General features: G+C 37.1%; 2 protein-coding genes across 2 annotated transcripts in view; one reads left to right on the forward strand and one right to left on the reverse strand.

Moving 5' to 3' along the window:
* Positions 1-17,776, forward strand: part of uggt2 (UDP-glucose glycoprotein glucosyltransferase 2) — a 121,416-nt gene that overhangs the window by 90,574 nt on the left and 13,066 nt on the right. The window contains exons 31-37 of the mRNA XM_002942836.5: positions 8,327-8,411; positions 11,171-11,256; positions 12,831-12,929; positions 14,369-14,453; positions 14,744-14,926; positions 17,090-17,250; positions 17,332-17,446. Coding sequence (XP_002942882.2) covers positions 8,327-8,411; positions 11,171-11,256; positions 12,831-12,929; positions 14,369-14,453; positions 14,744-14,926; positions 17,090-17,250; positions 17,332-17,446 — 814 coding nt within the window. The remainder of the gene's footprint in view (positions 1-8,326; positions 8,412-11,170; positions 11,257-12,830; positions 12,930-14,368; positions 14,454-14,743; positions 14,927-17,089; positions 17,251-17,331; positions 17,447-17,776) is intronic.
* The window catches only part of dnajc3 (DnaJ heat shock protein family (Hsp40) member C3), a 96,753-nt gene that overhangs the window by 24,697 nt on the left and 54,280 nt on the right, over positions 1-17,776 (reverse strand).

Raw genomic sequence — 17,776 nt, forward strand, 5'->3', positions numbered from 1 at the left:
TCTGTACATGTCTTCAAGATAAGCCAGGAATTGGACAATTTACACCTATGATCTATGGTCTTTTAATTGACATTTGATCTTTCTTCCTTCTGCTGCTAATGGCCTTTTGTCATAATATGCCATGGTGAAGGAATTTCTGTGAAAGCACACATTAGAGTGACATTTTTAAAATGTAGATGTACTGAAGTGACGGTATTAAATGTTAATGTAAATTTTACATTAGCTTCTGTGTTTGGGAATGTCTTGGTTTTGATTCATCTTATCATTTTCTTAGTACAAATTCTCATAAACCTTGCATTTTACCTTTTGTAAGAAAAGAGGTGAGCAAAAAGAGTGGGTTGACACTCAGTACCACGCGTAACACATAAGTAAAACAAATATTGATCCCTATTGTTAATACTTGTACAATTTCTAAATAAAGAATTTAATTTAAAAAAAATTACATTGTGACAGTATAAAAAAAAAAAAATGCAAACCCTTTCTTGAAAGTTTTATCCTCTACTGGAGCCGCTATAAGAATTGTAAATCCATATCTAATACAGATATAGAATATATTATCTGGAATTCTTGGGAGCTGGGGATTTCTGGAAAGGGGATGTTTCTGTTATTTGGATCACCATACCTTAAGTTTACTAAAAATCATCTAAACTTTAAACAAACCCAATAGGATTTTTGGTACCACTATGGATTCATGCAGCTTAGTTGCCATCAAGTACAAGGCACTGTTTTACTATTACACAGAAAAAGGAAACCATTTTTAAAAATTAGAATTATTGGCTTAAAATCTCATACCTTCCAACTGTCCTGATTTTCGTGAGACAGTCAAGATTTTAACAGCTCAGCCCACAGTCCCGGAATCTTACTGAAAAGTCCCTCATTTCTCTTTGATCTCCGGCACTGCTTAAAAAGATACAATGTTTCTCAAACTTAATTAAAAAAGTAGCTTTTGGCAGAGAGCCGAGAAACGTTAACAAGCTTCACCTGCACTTAGATATAATTGTAACTAATAAGCTAAACAGGTCTCTTGGGGGAACTGAGACTTGCAGCTTAAAGGGCAACTTCAGCAAAGCTGTAATAACACATAAAACAAAACACCCAGAAATGTGTTCAAACTTCAATAATAACCTGCCAAATTTTAAAACATTAAGAATAACCTGCCAAATTTTGTAAAATGGGAGTGGTATTTAGGGAGTGTGGTCGTAAAAAATGGACGTGGTCAAAAATTTTTCATTCTTTTCATTTGTTTTTGTCCTTCATTTTTCAAATATTAGGAGGTAGGAAATCGAGTCTATGGTAGATGGCCTTCCCATAATTAGTAGCTTTCTGGATGATAGGCTTCCAGATAAGTAATCACATACTATACTTAATTTGAAAAAATAAATAAATAAATAATCAGTATAGGAAAATAAAATAAAACTGTGTGAAATCTATATACATTCTATATTGTTTACTCAGTAATAAAAAAATACATTTTTAATGGCAAATATCATTACTATAAAAAAAACCAATTAAATGGTATATGTTCATAAGATTCAGGAACGAATACAGGACAGGAAAAGGCCTTGTTATTGTTAGTCTAATAGAAAAGTCACTTATTATGGTTAGAAAAGCAATGAAAAACATAATTCCAAGACAGTTCACTATTCACGTACAATTTTTGAATGGATTATTATTGCCAGAGAAGTTCACTGCCTAATTACAGAGAATACTTGCTAGCCCTGCCTTGGGAAGGTACAAACAAGAAGTCGCTCGGTCCTTTTCGTTCTAATCAAGACCAGGCTTGTTTAAGATGACATTTTTGAAATATAATTCCTTGCCTTACTATGATTTGAATGACAGTGGGTTTGAATTTGCACATAAGCTTCTGATAGGAAAGATCATTATGCAGGAAGTGAAGTTGTACTTTGTGACTAGTAAGACTGTTTTAAATAAATGTGACTGTATCTGCTGTGAGCACTAAGTTTCCTAGCAGAAAATTGGACTTTGTCATTTCTTGAAACATTAAAAAAGAATTTCAGAGCCAAAACCATGTACCCTCTTCAATATAAACCTATAATACATCATATTTTAATACATTAACACGGTATAGGAGTTAATCCTACACATCTTTACTGTAAAACAGTATATATGATGCCTCCCTAGTTCTTGCTATGTAGTTTGTTCTAATAAGCAGGCCTATATTGTACTGACATCCTAAATCCAGGAATCTGGGATGGTTGGGAGGAAAGGCAAGAAGAGGTTTTATTCTAGTAGCACTACAGAGTATACTATGATAAAGACATATCTTGCTTTAAGTAAAACAACTATAGCAACTTTTGTGGCCTGCATCCTCTGTCACTCTCTAACTTGTACGTCTGGCTCTTAACTTGTTACTGTTTAGTAGAAGTTTGTTTGCGAAAGTAGATGATTACTAGTCAAAGTGATCCAAGTTATGGTATAAAGACATGGCGGAACAGGAATCCTATAGAAAAATAGTTTCTTTGTCTGTGTGTGAAACCCAATGTAGGAATACATTGTGAATATTGTACAGGTATGGGACCTGTTATCCAGAATGTTTGGAACTTGGAGTTTTCCAGATAAGCATTCTTTCTGTAATATGGATCTCCATACATTAGGGCGAAGACACACAGAGCTACTTTAGCAGCTACTTGTCACTGCTACTAAAACAGACAATGCTGATAATTTACTGATAATTGTCTCTGTGTGTTTTAGCAGGGTCAATTTTCATTATTGTCTATGGCAGGGTAGTTTCTGGCGTTTAGCAACCTTGACAGGTAGCTGCTACTAAGTAGCTCTGCATGTCTTTGCCCCTTGGGGGGGGGGATTAATTAACATTTTGAATTTCCTGGTTTTATATTTTTTTTAGACCACAACTAAATTCATTTCCACAAATAGCAGTCATTTACTACAAAATCCGCACAAACGAAAAAAAGTAGTGGAAAAAACGTGAAGACTATGTAACTATGTAATTATGACTGTCTGGGCTTTGGCGATAAAAAACCTGAACTAAAAAATCAAGCAATAGTAAATTCCCTACTACTACTAAAAGCTCATTTAAACATAAAAAAAAACAACAGGATAGTTTTGCCTCCAATAAGGATTAATTATATCTTAGTTGGGATCAAGTACAAGCTACTGCTTTATTATTGCATTATTTATTATTGAATTATTGGATTACAGTGGAGTCTATGGGAGATGGTTTGGAGCTTTGTGGATAACTAAACCCATACCTGTATTAATAGCTGGTTTTAATGCTACAGTCATGCTTTGGGTTTGTATTTGCCTATGTGTCATAGTTGTTAATGTTGCATAAACCATTGCAGACGTACCATTGCATAAACCATTGCCCTGCGTAATCGCTATTTGCTGTCAGTATAAGACTACAATAGTTACTCCCGCAGTCAGTCCAGATTAGAGCACTATTCAGGAACTTTTGGCATGTGCCCTCCCTATATGGGATGTGACTGTTAATATTAATAATAAATAACAGTGATTTTTATAGGAAGGGTTAGAGTGAAAGGTCAGGTTGGGGAGACTTGTAGAAAAACAAATTATAGGTTGGAATACAATACTTCTTTAAAGGGATACTGTCATGATTTTTATGGTATACTTATTTCCAAATTACACTGTTTACTTAGCAAATAATTCACTCTGATATCTACTGGGATCTACTATCTATTGGGAGCTGCTATCTTGCTGCCTTCCCATTGTTTTGCTAATAGGCTGCTTGGGGGGAAAGAAAGGAGGGTGATATCACTCCAACTTGCGGCACACCATAAAGTGTATTTGAAGTTTATCAGAGCACAGGTCACATGGCTGTGGCACCCTGGGAATAAAGAATAAAGAGGTTTTTTTTTTGTTTTTTTGTTTTTTTTAAACAATTTCAATGCAGGATTCTGCTGGAGAAGTTCTATTAACTGATGGGTTTTGAGAAAAACATGTTTTCCCATGACAGTGTTCCTACACCTTATAAACACTGCATAGAAAAAAAAAACTTCCAGTCATACGAGTACTGTATGTGTAACTCCCAATGAACAGTTGCTTCAGTCGATAATCCAATTATAGGGAATAGGTTGTACTTATATATTTTTAATGCTGTGAGCTGTACTCCATTAAATTTTAAGATATCTCTGCACCCAGGCCTATTCTCTCTCGCCTATTCATATACAGTTTGAATGAAATATTTAGAATTGTAGGACATTCGTCATGTTAAACATTGCACTCCAAGAATTAAAAGAACTGCTGCTGCTGTTTCTGCTGCTTTTTATCTCGCAGGCAACTCTAAGAGCTTTTCAGATATAGTTGATCTTTTTTATTTGTTAGAAGCCACAGATCACTTAACATAAAGAAAACCATTTATAGGTGCCAGCTAAAAAAGTTAACACTGCAGATTGGCATTCAATATATTCGTTCCATTTCTGAAATAAAAACTAAAAGCCTTGGCCCATTGCAGAGATTGTGAGTGACAGGCAGGAGAGAGAAAATAATATAGTACCAGCTACTTCTCTCTTAAAGCTTTCCTGAAGATTGTCTGACCTGGAACACGTTAGGAGCCTCTCTTACACTGCTTCAGTAAAATAAGTTTCTTTTGATAATTGTATTTGAAGTGCTGGAGAAATCAATATTATTCACAAGTGCCACGCAAAGTAAAGCTTCTACATTAAACCGGATTTGTCAACCCTAGCTCGGAATTTGAAGTATCCTATATAATGTGTAACTGGGTTTTCTGAGTAAAAACAAAAACAAAAGCAACCCATAATATTTATATGTACAATTTTTATATGTCACATTTCTGTTCTGTTGTTCAGCATAGATACCTATACCCAGCGGCAGAAGCCAGTGGTGCTCCTTAGACACTATTTCTATGAAATTCTAAAGCCATTAACTGAATTTGCAGCTATGCTCCATTCAGAGCCCAGGCCTACTGGAACTGTTTTATCTATAGCAGGCCTGTACATTGTTGTGCCCCACAGCACCCACCTCTCGTTCCAAGTCTATGGCTTTCATATGCACAGAAGGTACCTGGCAGTGCTCATGCATGGCCAAAAGTGACAAATACATTACAGACCTACAGACACAGAGAAGGATTGAGAGCATCTGTCCTAAGTTAACTTTTAATTTGAGGTACATAGAGATTAAAGGGGTAGTTCGCCTTTAAATTAACTTTTAATATGATATAGACATTGTTATTCTGAGGCAATTTGCAGTTGGTTTTCATTATTTTTATGGTTTTTCAGTTATTTAGGTTTTTGTTCAGAAGTTTTCAGTTTCATATTTCAGTAGCCATCTGGTTTGCTAGGGTCTTATTTATCCTACCAACCAGGCAGTGGTTTGAATGAACTGGGAATTAAATAGGCGGGAGTCTTAATAGAATCACAAGTAATATAAAAGTAACAATAACAATAAAATTGTAGCCTCAAAGAGCAAACATTTTTTGGCTGCTGAGGCCAGTGATCCCAAATGTGAAAGCTGGAAAGAGGCAGAACATAATAACACAGGAAAGACACACATCCATCAAGTTCAACCTTAATGCCTATATAGTTGATCCAGAGGAAGGCAAAAAACCCCATCTGAAGCCTCTCTAGTTTGAAGCAGAGGGAAAAAAATTCCTTCCTGACTCCAAGATGGCAATCGGACCAGTCCCTGGATCAACTTGTACTAAGAGCTATCTCCCATAACCCTGTATTCCCTCACTTGTACTGAGAGCTATCTCCCATAACCCTGTATTCCCTCACTTGTACTGAGAGCTATCTCCCCTACCCCTGTATTCCCTCACTTGTACTGAGAGCTATCTCCCATAACCCTGTATTCCCTCACTTGTACTGAGAGCTATCTCCCCTACCCCTGTATTCCCTCACTTGTACTAAGAGCTATCTCCCATAACCCTGTATTCCCTCACTTGTACTAAGAGCTATCTCCCATAACCCTGTATTCCCTCACTTGTACTGAGAGCTATCTCCCATAACCCTGTATTCCCTCACTTGTACTGAGAGCTATCTCCCATAACCCTGTATTCCCTCACTTGTACTAAGAGCTATCTCCCATAACCCTGTATTCCCTCTCCTCAAAAGCCATCCAACCCTTTCTTAAAGCTATCTAATGTATCAGCCAGTACGACTGATTCAGGGAGAGAATTCCACAACTTTATAGCTCTCTTCGTAATAAATCCTTTCCAGATATTTAGCGGAACCTTCTTTCTTCCAATCGGAATGGGTGCCCTTGTGTCAGTTGGAATGATTTGGTAAATAAAGCATTAGAGAAGTTATTATATGATCCCCTTATATATTTATACATAGTTATCATGTCACCTCTTAAGCGCCTCTTCTCCAGTGTAAACAAACCTAATTTGGCCAGTCTTTCTTCATAACTGAGACTTTCCATACCCTAGGAAATAGCAATTGCAAAGTTGCTATAACATACTAAAAATTATCCTAAAGGCAAACCACCCCTTTAAAGCAGAAGTCTTCTCTGCATGGAAAATCCTATGAATTGAAAAGAATGGGATGGGGCTTTAGACACCTCAGACACACCCTGTAGGTATTTGCAGGGTATAACCACCAGTGCATAATATATTGCAAAATTAACTAGAGAGGTACATTTCCTGAAGAAAATGTGAGTGGTGCTTGCCGTGGCAAAACTTGTGCCCCAATATTACAATGTTTCACACTTCAGTGTTGCTGAAACATTAAAATTAACCGCCCACCCCTCAGATAAGTTATAGCACCCCATTCCTGAATAAGGCGCACGGTTTGACACCTCATTCATGGGTCTACGACAAACTAGTTATTCGCCAAAATCCCCATTATAAAAAAAAAAAAATCAATAGTTAAAATCTGATTGGCTGTTGGTGGCTCCACCCACTTTTTATAACTCTGAACCACAGTTACCAGGTGACTAGCTCTGCAAAGTTTGGAGACCTTAGTATTAATATTTAAAGAATGGCAGCAGTTTAAATTTAAACATATGACGTCTATAGGTGAAATCTGATTGGTTGTTGTTCACCCCGCCCACTTTTCTAAACTTGGAACATAGTCACCCAGTGACAAACTGTGCAAAGTTTGGGGACCCTGACATTAAATATGTGAGAATGGCAGCAGTTAAAATTTCCCCACTGAAAACAATGAAAGAAATGTGATTGGCTTTAGGCAGCCCTCCCACTTTTTCTAACCTTGAGTACGAAGTCACGCAGTGACTGACTGTGCAAAGTTTGCGAATCCTGGCATCAAACCAATAAAATTCAATAGGTGAAATCTGATTGGCTGTTGGTGGCCCCGCCCACTTTTCCAAAACTAAAACTGCAGTCCCCTAGTGACCAACTGTGAAAAGTTTGGGGACCCTGGTGTTAATCCTGTGAGAATGGCAGCAGGTTGAATTTCCCCATTGAAAGTCAATAGGTAAACTCTGATTGGTTGTTGGTGGCTCCACCCACTTTTTCTTACCTTGAACCACAGTTACCTGGTGCCTAACCCTGCAAAGTTTGGGGACCCTGGGGTTATTACTGTGAGAATGGCAGCAGGTTGGATTTTCAAAAGTCCATAGGTAAAATCTGATTGGCTGTTCACAGCTCCGTCCACTTTTGGGCATTCAACAATCATCATATTTTCATTCAGGCTGACCCCATGACTATGTGATTCAAGTTTGGGGAGTGTAGCCTCAAAGCTGTAAGATTGGCAGCAGTGTCAATTTTCCCATAAAAGTCAATGGGTAAAATTTTATTGGCTGTTGTTGGCCCCTCCCACTTTGCATTTTTTGAAAAAAACATGATTGTGTAGTCACCCAGTGACTGACTGTGCAAAGTTTGGGAACTCTGGCATCAAACCAATAAAAATCAATAGGTGAAATTTGATTGGCTGTTGGTGGCTCCGCCCACTTTTCAAATCTAAAACTGCAGTCCCCTAGTGACCAAGTGTAAAAAGTTTGGGGACAATGGTGTTATTACTGTGAGAATGGCAGCAGGTTGAATTTCCGCCAAATCAATAGGTAAAATCTGATTGGCTGTTTACAGCTCCGCCCACTTTTGGGTATCCAACAATCAGCATATTTTCATATATTTGACCTTTCTACAAAATTCGCTCTCTCTGCTACAATCCGTCAAATTTGGTCTCAATGTTAAGTCTATGGGACTTTTTGGGGCCCCCTGCGGGGGCAATTAACCGCCCACCCCTCAGAAAAGTCATAGCACCCCATTCCCGAATAAGCCGCACGGTTTGACACCTCATTCATGGGTCTACGACAAACGGTGCGGGACACCACTAATAAATCATCTGGTTTTGTTCAGTGCATTATAACTATGTATGACTATATGTCTTTGAATGTTTTTTTTTAGACACATGGGCACTGATTCCCCATCAGATCAAGAAGAGATTATTGTCGTACTGAATAATTTCAACAGCAAAATAATCAAAGTACATGTAAGTAATGACTATTTTATCAACAAAATGTATTGTAAAATAAAGAGCTATTTTTGATTTTAATACCAAACACCTATTTTCTCATAATAATGTATTGCTTCTTCTGTTGGCTCCATAAGGAGCAGCTGTAGGCTGTAAATATTGGTAATGTATATGTCAGCCCACAAATATGTAAACTGGAAAATATTGAATGCATACATAGAGAGAGGTTTTCTACACATCAGTCTTCCAAACTTCACTAGTCATTGGATTGCTACCACCTTAAATATACTATTAGCTTACAGGCATTAGCTCACAGGCAGGTCATGTCACCTGATGCATTACATCCTTATAAAAACACATATATGTGGGCTCATTTTCTATTGCCCTGTTGTGAAAGTGTGAGATCAGTAAGGGAAGCACAATACACCCCTAAGTGCCCATACACAATTGAATGTAAGGCAGTGGTTGCAATTGGTCCACCATTATTCAGGTCCACTGCTGTTCATATTACAGTTTCTCATTGAACCCATTGCCCTTTTTCTAGAGATAAATAGACCCTAGCAACAAGATAGTTGCTGAAATTCCAAGCAAGAGAGCTTCTTACAAAAAAAAACAAATAATTAAAAAAATCACATATAGAAAAAGAAGGCCATTTGCAAATTGCCTCAGATTATCACTGCATCATACTAAAGTATAGTTAATATAAAAGTGAACAACCACTAGCCTAGTGAGTTAAATACTGGTATGGTAAGAGTGTTACTTTAATTTAGCTTTATTGTGGTCTCTCTTTATTTTTTTGTTATGTACTGAGCTACAGCCTGTAGCAACTGACAAGGAGTGAAGAATTGAATTTGTTGCTTAGGTTTAAAATACGTGGTATGTGCAGGGTACCACATACATAATACCCTGCTACCCTACTGTTTGAAGTAAGCATCCTGTCTGAAAATGGTATTAAAAATATTAGTAAATAAAATGCTGTATGAAAAGAGCACAACGTGGCACATAAGCTGTTACATGACTGTGGCATTTACTTGGCTGGGATGCTAAGGAAATTTGTAATTCTCATGTCAGCTTCAAATGACCTTGATCAAGTTCCATTATCTCTGAGCCTGAAGCACCTAAAAAAGCATTAGTACATTGGCACACTCAGAGTGTTGATAAGCCCAGTCTTTTCAGGGAAAAGCATGGCAATCTAACAGCTGCTTTTGTTGTTTTAGAGTAGAGTAAAAAGCATGCAGGCAGTTTAGGTCACATAAGTAATTTCGATAATTCAGGAAAAATTATAATACAATATATGAACTATTATTTACTATTAGTGGACACGGTACTACACAGTACAAACCAAAACATGTTCAAATTTCCTTACCTTGGTGTTCCAGAAAATGCTTGCACATGTCTTACTTAGGCATGATGCCAGTGTGCCAGGTGTACCTATTACTGTGAATAAAGGCACAAATGAGACCTGTATTTAAATAGGGGCTTAGTACCACTTTCCCTTTTCACAGTTGTGCACAGCTGAATGGCATGTAAGTATATTCCCAAACACACTCGCAGGATTCTCTTAATAACGCAAATGCAAAGTGTGTAAGTTTTGTGTCCATGTTGTAGCATCACAGAATTTTATGGTAGGCACATTTACACCGGTATTCTGTTAAAAAAAAGTATTGCATTGCAGATAAATGACATGGTGAGTGCAGTGCCATCCCGAAGACCTGATATTTCAGTGATGACGTTTTTTGTTTTTTAATTTCAGTATTTTCAGGGCCTCAGCAGCCCAAAATGACTTACCCAAGTGCTCAGGGTGCCATTCTAGGTCACTCTAGGCTATCTGGTTGCTGCAAGCTGCTACATGGAAGAGTGGGTGGCAACCCAACTACTGGTGCAAAGTGATTGTGGCCTAGAAGTTCAGGGGTCCCTAACAATGTTTGAAAAAAATGCTAGAAATTAGGGGAAAATGTCATCCATAGAATACTGGGGTCCTGGGAGTGGCACTGCGGGATTGTTAGGCCATAGTGTGTTTATTAGATTAAATAAATGGTTTAGAGAAAAATATCTAAAAAAACTACCTGGATGTTCTGCTTCTTTGTTTGTAAATTCTTGTAATTGTTTCTAGACCAGAAATCTAGAAAGTATGGAAAAGGGCAGTTTAAGGCTAGCCAAATGTGGCAAGAAGAGCACATTTGATGAGGTTACGGGAGGAGATCTTGGACCCAATTTGGCCAACCAATAAGTATCCCATAGTAGAAACACATCTGCAGTTAGCCTTTACTTGGCTTAGTGAAATTCTAGAATTAAAAGCAAGTGTATTAAAAAGAGGAACATTTTGAAAGAATAGCTTCAGCTTCAGGATATTCTATATATTAAATTGATATTGTATTAGAATTGAGATTTAGCATTATGAAAAAACACTGAAAGCACAGACCATGGTCTGTTTAAAATAAAACAAAAGCAGTGGCACCTGAAGTTGCTACCTTTCTCCTCCACCTGTGCTCAGACTGTTGCAGCATTTACTTTGCTTTATGGCAGAGGTGTCCCCAGTGCAGATTCTCAATGTTTTTGGAAAACTTTGTCATTCATTGCAGCACAGAAAAAGGAAAGGGACTGTTCACTCAATATTGTTCTGTTCCCTGGACATATACTGCTTGATGGGAATTCTAATATTTTATTTTTCAGTAGTTCATGTAAGTGCCTAATTACTTTGCAGGGGGCCCCACCCAAATTAATTTGCAAACTGTATTGCTGCATGGACTGGATAGATTGCCTCTGTCCTTTTACAGGTGCAGAAGAAACCAGATCAAATACATGCAGATCTTCTTAGCAGTGAGCCAGAGGAGAAATCCGGTTTGTGGAATTCACTTATGAGGTAGGCAAACGTATTACATATTCGCAAACTAATTTAACTTTTTATTTAAGGGCTATAACTTCTATCCTTTAAAGGAGAATGCAAGTCAAAATTTAAAAAGCATACTGCCCAATAGTCCTCCTATTGTTTAATAAAAACGCCACACTTTTGGCTCACCTAATCAAATATTTACTCAGTCACACTTACTTCACATTTTCTAGAACAGGCAGCCATCTCTAAAAAGGTATTCTCCCTTCCTTTCCCTCCTTGCTTCATACTGCACATGTGTTTCATTCCCTCCCCCCCTCCCCTCTGCCAGATCCGCTTCTGATTGGCTGGTGGGCATGTGTAGCTCAGAACAGGAGACAGGATCAAGTTACACACATGCTCAGAGAATAGGAAGGCTGCCGCTGGCACCTATAGGAAGGGGAGAGAGATTTCAGTGATGTCACTGTAGTCTTCACACTGCTTAGGCTGCCAGCACCATATCTCAGAGAAGCAAGCAGGGATCTGGGAATTTAGATATGCAGTAAGTACTTAAAAAGAATGCCTTTAGACTTACTTTTAATTTATATTAACCTTTCATTGTCCTTTAACTATCAAAAAATCAGAATGTATTTATAAAAAATAAAAACAAAATATTATTGGATAGGTAACTGTTCTGGTTCAAATTAGCACCTAATTCAAGATATTAATGACTATACTTCTTAAAGGAGAGGTAAAGTCATTTTGGCATTTTACTGCCATTCGATTTGCCACATTAGTGCCACCTAGAACGCTATATTTATTTTGCAGAAAGCATTACCAGTAAAGAGCCCTAGAAGTTCCCCTCATTTTTTAAGACAGCAGCTGCCATTTTAGCTTGGTTTTCATAGCTTCCTGCTGCAGCTCTAGCCACTGGTAGCTCAGATCACACATTCTGATGGGAGGTGGGAGTGAGTTTTATGAAGGGAGAGGGAGAAAGGAGAGAGGAAAGAGCTGGGCAGACTATGGCCCCGGGAATGAAGGATTTTTCTGAAGTCAGAGGAAGTCAGATACCCAAAATTATGAAGGTACTTATTTCAGTTAATTGACTACATGGTTTTCTCAGTTACAGCAAATTAGCATGATAGCATGTTTTTGTCCTACACTTAGGGGCAGATTTACTAATCCACGAACGCTCCGAGCGTATTTTTGCAACTTCATCGCTTGCGCGACTTTTTCGTACTTTTGAGCGAAAAAATCGTAAAGGTTTTTCCGTTGGTTACAGTCGTTTGGTACGAAAATTTCTGGACTTTCGGATCGCCAATACGATATTATCGTGACTAATACGATTTTTTCGTAAGCATATTCGAGATATTTGCGATCTTCAGATATTATCTTATCCAATCCGAATTTGTCCCATTCGGGATTCAAACTCGCGTTTTTATGAATGTGCCCCTTATATTTATCATAACAGTACTTGATGAAATGTACAATGTGCATGCCACAATTCCAGTCACAATTTTTCCAAATGTTGAATTAGTTTGATGTAAGACATCCAAAGGGACAGCAATATTTGCATGTATGTCTAGAATTATTGATCAAACAAATAACACTATTGTTCTGATATCAAGTTTCACAGGGGCAGGAAATATAGAAGACAAAGAAAAGAAACATGATGTTTTAAATATTTTTTCTGTTGCTTCTGGTCACTTGTATGAGCGCTTTCTAAGGTAAGGGCTGTCAAAGACATTATGTAGTATATAGGCTGTTATAGATACGACAATGGGTTATCATACCTTTATTAAACAAATACCCACACAGGCTAAAGTTAATTAAAATAAAAGTCAGTTATTGTTTGGAAGAGGGGAAAGCCAAATGAATGTGGCATTAATATATAAACAACAATTTTTTTCCCCAATGTGAAGAACTGTTAGATAATTTCTATGCAAAAAAGAAAACCTTATTTCACAGTCAAGTCTTTCTCAATGTCAGGAATGTACTAAATTACAAACAGTGCTTGTCTCTGATCCTTGATTAAATTAAAATAGGTATTACACCTGAAGGATGTGTTTTTTTGTTACTCTGGGGTACATGAACATGAAAGTATTTGCTGGTTGCACCTCAAATATATGACATTGGGTAGACAGACATGTCAGTTTTAATTTCCTTTTTAACTACAAAGGGAATGCTTGTTTTACTATTCTGGATCAGTTGTTAACTTTTGCTTCAGGGAAATTTAAAGGTACTTTAATTATTAGTTGGGTTTTTTTGGCTACAATATTTTTTAATTGTATACATTTTAAAAATGGCTTTTCTTTTTAAGAATGTATACAGTCTGAAAAGGATTAGGTATGGTTAATAAAACATACATGGGGTAGCATCCATTTTCAGGGTGCATTACCCCAACCCCATTGTCCCTTGTTTGTGAAATATAAACAACTTGTTTTCAATATAGGGCTGGTCTTAACAAAAGTGTATTTGTGGCAGAACCAGTAATTAATTATGGGAGTGATACACTACAGTATATGTTGTAAGGCCCCTTTCTAAATACTGAGCTATATATCATGCACATAATGAAGATCTCACAGCATTATTGGTAGATTTATTAGTATTTTGTATCGGCTTACTGATATACCTATAAGGATTTCCTGAAAATGCTTACACTGCTGTAAGGTCTGATGATTGCTGCAGGGGAGGAACCTTCTAATAAAGGAAAACTTGTTCAGACTATGTAGTAGTAGATTATAATTTTTGGTTATGGGGGCATTATCTGAACAGGTGCAATACAGGCTTGTGCAAATAGAGGTTGGATGCAGTTTGGTGGATGTATGGGGAAGTTAATTTAGCTCAAATATTAATTTGAAACAATATCTAGTTTTCTTAACAGATGGTGCCTTAAGATACTTTTATTTCTTTAAAACTTGAAATGCTTCAATCTAGGAATGGCTTAGTATAATAATATTTTCTGTAATTTTCTCTTAATGAGCCTTTTTACTAGCTGTCCATTTTGCTATTATATCAACAGCATGAACAGGTTCACATTCCTTCTCTGTTAGTTTTCTTCATAGTGTTTTAGTTAAGTATATGTTTTTCGGAGTAGGTCACACTGTACAGCTCATTTCTGTTCCATCACAATTTTTCTATGATGTGTTCTTTGATTTTGTTGCAGAATTATGATGCTTTCAGTTCTACGGAATACAAAAACACCTGTGAAGTTCTGGTTTTTAAAAAACTATCTGTCGCCTAAGTTTAAGGTAAAACCATTCTTTCCATAAAAGCATTACCTTTTCTTTGTATTTGTTTGGTTGGTGCAACCAAATGATCCATGCTGTGTCTCCCAGGCAAAAGATTCAAGTTCCTGATTGCGCAGTAACAGAATTGAGAGTTGCTTTCATGCAATTGTGAAAAACTTGTTGTTAGCACAAATATATAAAATGTTTATCTTTATCTAAATGATAAGGGAAAAATTAATAGGTCCATACAGAACGAATAGGTCCATACAGAACTGCTTTAAATTTATATTCATCCTATTTTTTCTCTCAAGGAAATCATTCCCTTTATGGCAGAGAAGTATGGATTCCAGTATGAACTGGTGCAATACAAATGGCCTCGGTGGCTTCATCAGCAGACTGAAAAACAACGAATAATATGGGGTTATAAAATTCTTTTCCTGGATGTTCTTTTCCCACTTGCAGTGGATAAAATTATCTTTGTTGACGCTGACCAGGTATAGTAAATTTATCTAATTAGATAGCATTGTAGAATCAGGTACCAGCTTGCATATATTCAAGAATGTGAAATCTGTTTTGTCCAAACCCAAATATCAAGCCTAGTGGCAACCATCCTTGATCGCGAATCCATCTTGGGTAATTATGTGAACATTCTTTCGAAACCAGAGGGATTTGTGAAGCTCATTAACTTTTTTCTCTGCCTTTGCAGAATATCCCTGCAAAGAGCTTTTGCTTCTGTATTTTTATTCCTTTGCTTTGTTCTTATAAGTTCAGGATGTTCGGTGTTTAAATGATCTGTGTCTTGCCTATAGCTCCTAAGGAAAGGAATGTGTGCTTGCGTTTAATGAGAAAAGCGTAAGATCCAATGCTTCATAGATCCTTACAAATCCAAGCCAAGCCCTGGAGTTGAGACACATTTAATCCGAATATTGACAGTCTGAATCCTAGAGCATCATTAAATTGTGTTATTAAGACATGTTCTCTTAACCCCCTCCCTCCCATGTATGTCTTTACCAGTCATCTCTTTCCAACGTAAATTGTATTAAAACCAACTGCCTGCAGTGTTAACATTTCAGAATTATTTTTAATGTAAAAATAGACATTGCAAGAGAACTGTGACTGCTGAATTTATCATACTATAGTTCTGAACAATGGAGTTTGCCATACATGGGTATCTATAGTGGGGATAGGGAAGAAACATTTTAATTGATTTACTAACTTGGGGCAGAAATGGGGCTGTATCATTACAGATATTGTTTAGGTGCCTAGAAGAACCCCAGTCTAGGAACCACACAGTAAGCACTTTGTCAAGGTCCTGTAGCCAGATCACTTGCTTTACCCATTATAAAGTGAACTGCAGCACTGCAAGAAATGTTCCTTATATCAGCAGTATAAAAAATAGGTATGTGTATGTATTAACTTTCTTATCATTGTATGAATTTGTGTGTAAACATTTTAATATGTATTATGATGGCCCTACTCTTTTATTGCCTCATGTAGGGCCAGCTTTGTAGAAATTGGCAGCTGTGGGAGAGGAAGGGTTAATATAATTTATCCAGCAAAGAAGGGCATCAGGGAGGCTAAAGGACGTATTCATGAAGTGAACTGATAAGGAGGGGCTGTAGAAGTGGAGGGCTTGGAGTTTGGATTGCTGAATGACCAGACACAGCCCTGACCCTCTTGTAAATGAAAATGGTCTTATTTATTGCTCTGCTATCCTATAGTTACTGAGGCATAACGTAATAACATTTTTCCCTAGGGATCTGGCACATAAGGAGTAATAAATGATGACAGTATTGCTGTAATACATTTTCTTGGTACTTTGTATTGTATGTCAAAGCTAATTTATAATTGCTTGCTAAGACCAAAAATAGGTGCTTTTGAACATGTGTTTGTGACATAACAAGTTGTATAAGTTGGATGGAAAACATGAAATATTCTGGTTATGCTTAAATGTACCCCTCCTGCCTGTTGTAACAAATGCTATGTGTAGGCTAATTTTTGATCAAAGATTAGCCTACACATAGCATTTGTTACAACAGGCGGGAGGGGGCAGAGGGTACATTTAAGCATAACCAGAATATTTCATGTTTTCCATCCAACTTATACAACTTGTTATGTCACAGGGTTTTACCCACAATGCAGCGTGTTTGTGTTTAACCTGAATTTGAGTTATATTGTTCACCCACAAAAAACATGGCTGCATTTTGCTAGTGATTCACTACTGCTAACCCAAATTAGCATCCCCTTTTGTAAACTTTGTCCAAGTGGAGGCATACGTTTAACATGTGGCATGAAGAATGACATAAGTAGACTACAGTCAGTTTGCATTTTGTGCATTTCCCTACATTATGAGTTGCTCACTGCCTAGTTTAGTCCTAGCATAGACTGATAATAAAGAATGAATTAGAATCTTAATATTTATTTTTGCATTCTCCAGTGGGGCACCTATGCATTAAAAGGTAGCAAAAATGCATTTAATAATTATTGCAATGTTTAATTGATCTTTAAATGAAATCTTGGTTGTATTTACTTGCTCAAAAGTTGTTTTTTTGGTATCAAACCAAAAAGACAAGGAAAAACTTTTTATAAAGTTTTACCCCCTTTTTAGCAAAATCTGGTTATTCTGTTTTCTACATTTTTGTATTTGTTTGTGCTAGATTGTCAGAGCAGATTTGAAGGAACTACGGGATTTTAACCTTGGAGGAGCACCCTATGGCTACACTCCCTTTTGTGACAGTCGTAAAGAGATGGATGGGTATCGTTTTTGGAAATCTGGATATTGGGCATCACATCTGGGGCATAGAAAATATCACATTAGGTATAGCAATGCATTTTCCAAATTGAAATTAATGTTCTGTCGTTGTTTCACATTATTGCAAGTTCCTTTTTCTCTTTGCAGTGCATTATATGTTGTTGACCTGAAAAAGTTCCGAAAGATTGCTGCAGGAGACAGGCTTCGTGGGCAGTACCAGGCTCTTAGCCAAGATCCAAACAGCTTGTCTAACCTGGATCAGGTAATGTCATCAGAAAACTTTTAGTTTCTGCACAAGTCATTATTTTATGTGGATTCAGCTAGTGCACTTATCAAATGGAAAGCCAGCAATTTAATGAAGGGAATTTTTCTACTTTTGGTATTTTTCTAGTGACAGTTTTCTCCTTGTCTGGTTTCAGAGCTCAGGCCCCCAGTGCCCTCAGTTTTACTATAATGGATATTGTGGTAGAGTAATAGCAGATTATTACTTCTACTAAAACAGTGTCTGTCTTTGCTTTGCGTTTCATGTACCATCAACTCTTTTAGCCAAGATCCCACTGTTCTGAGGCCTTTAGAGGAGAATCTTAGGAAA

This window comes from Xenopus tropicalis, chromosome 2 (assembly GCF_000004195.4).
Source record: "Xenopus tropicalis strain Nigerian chromosome 2, UCB_Xtro_10.0, whole genome shotgun sequence".
Lineage (NCBI taxonomy): Eukaryota > Metazoa > Chordata > Amphibia > Anura > Pipidae > Xenopus > Xenopus tropicalis.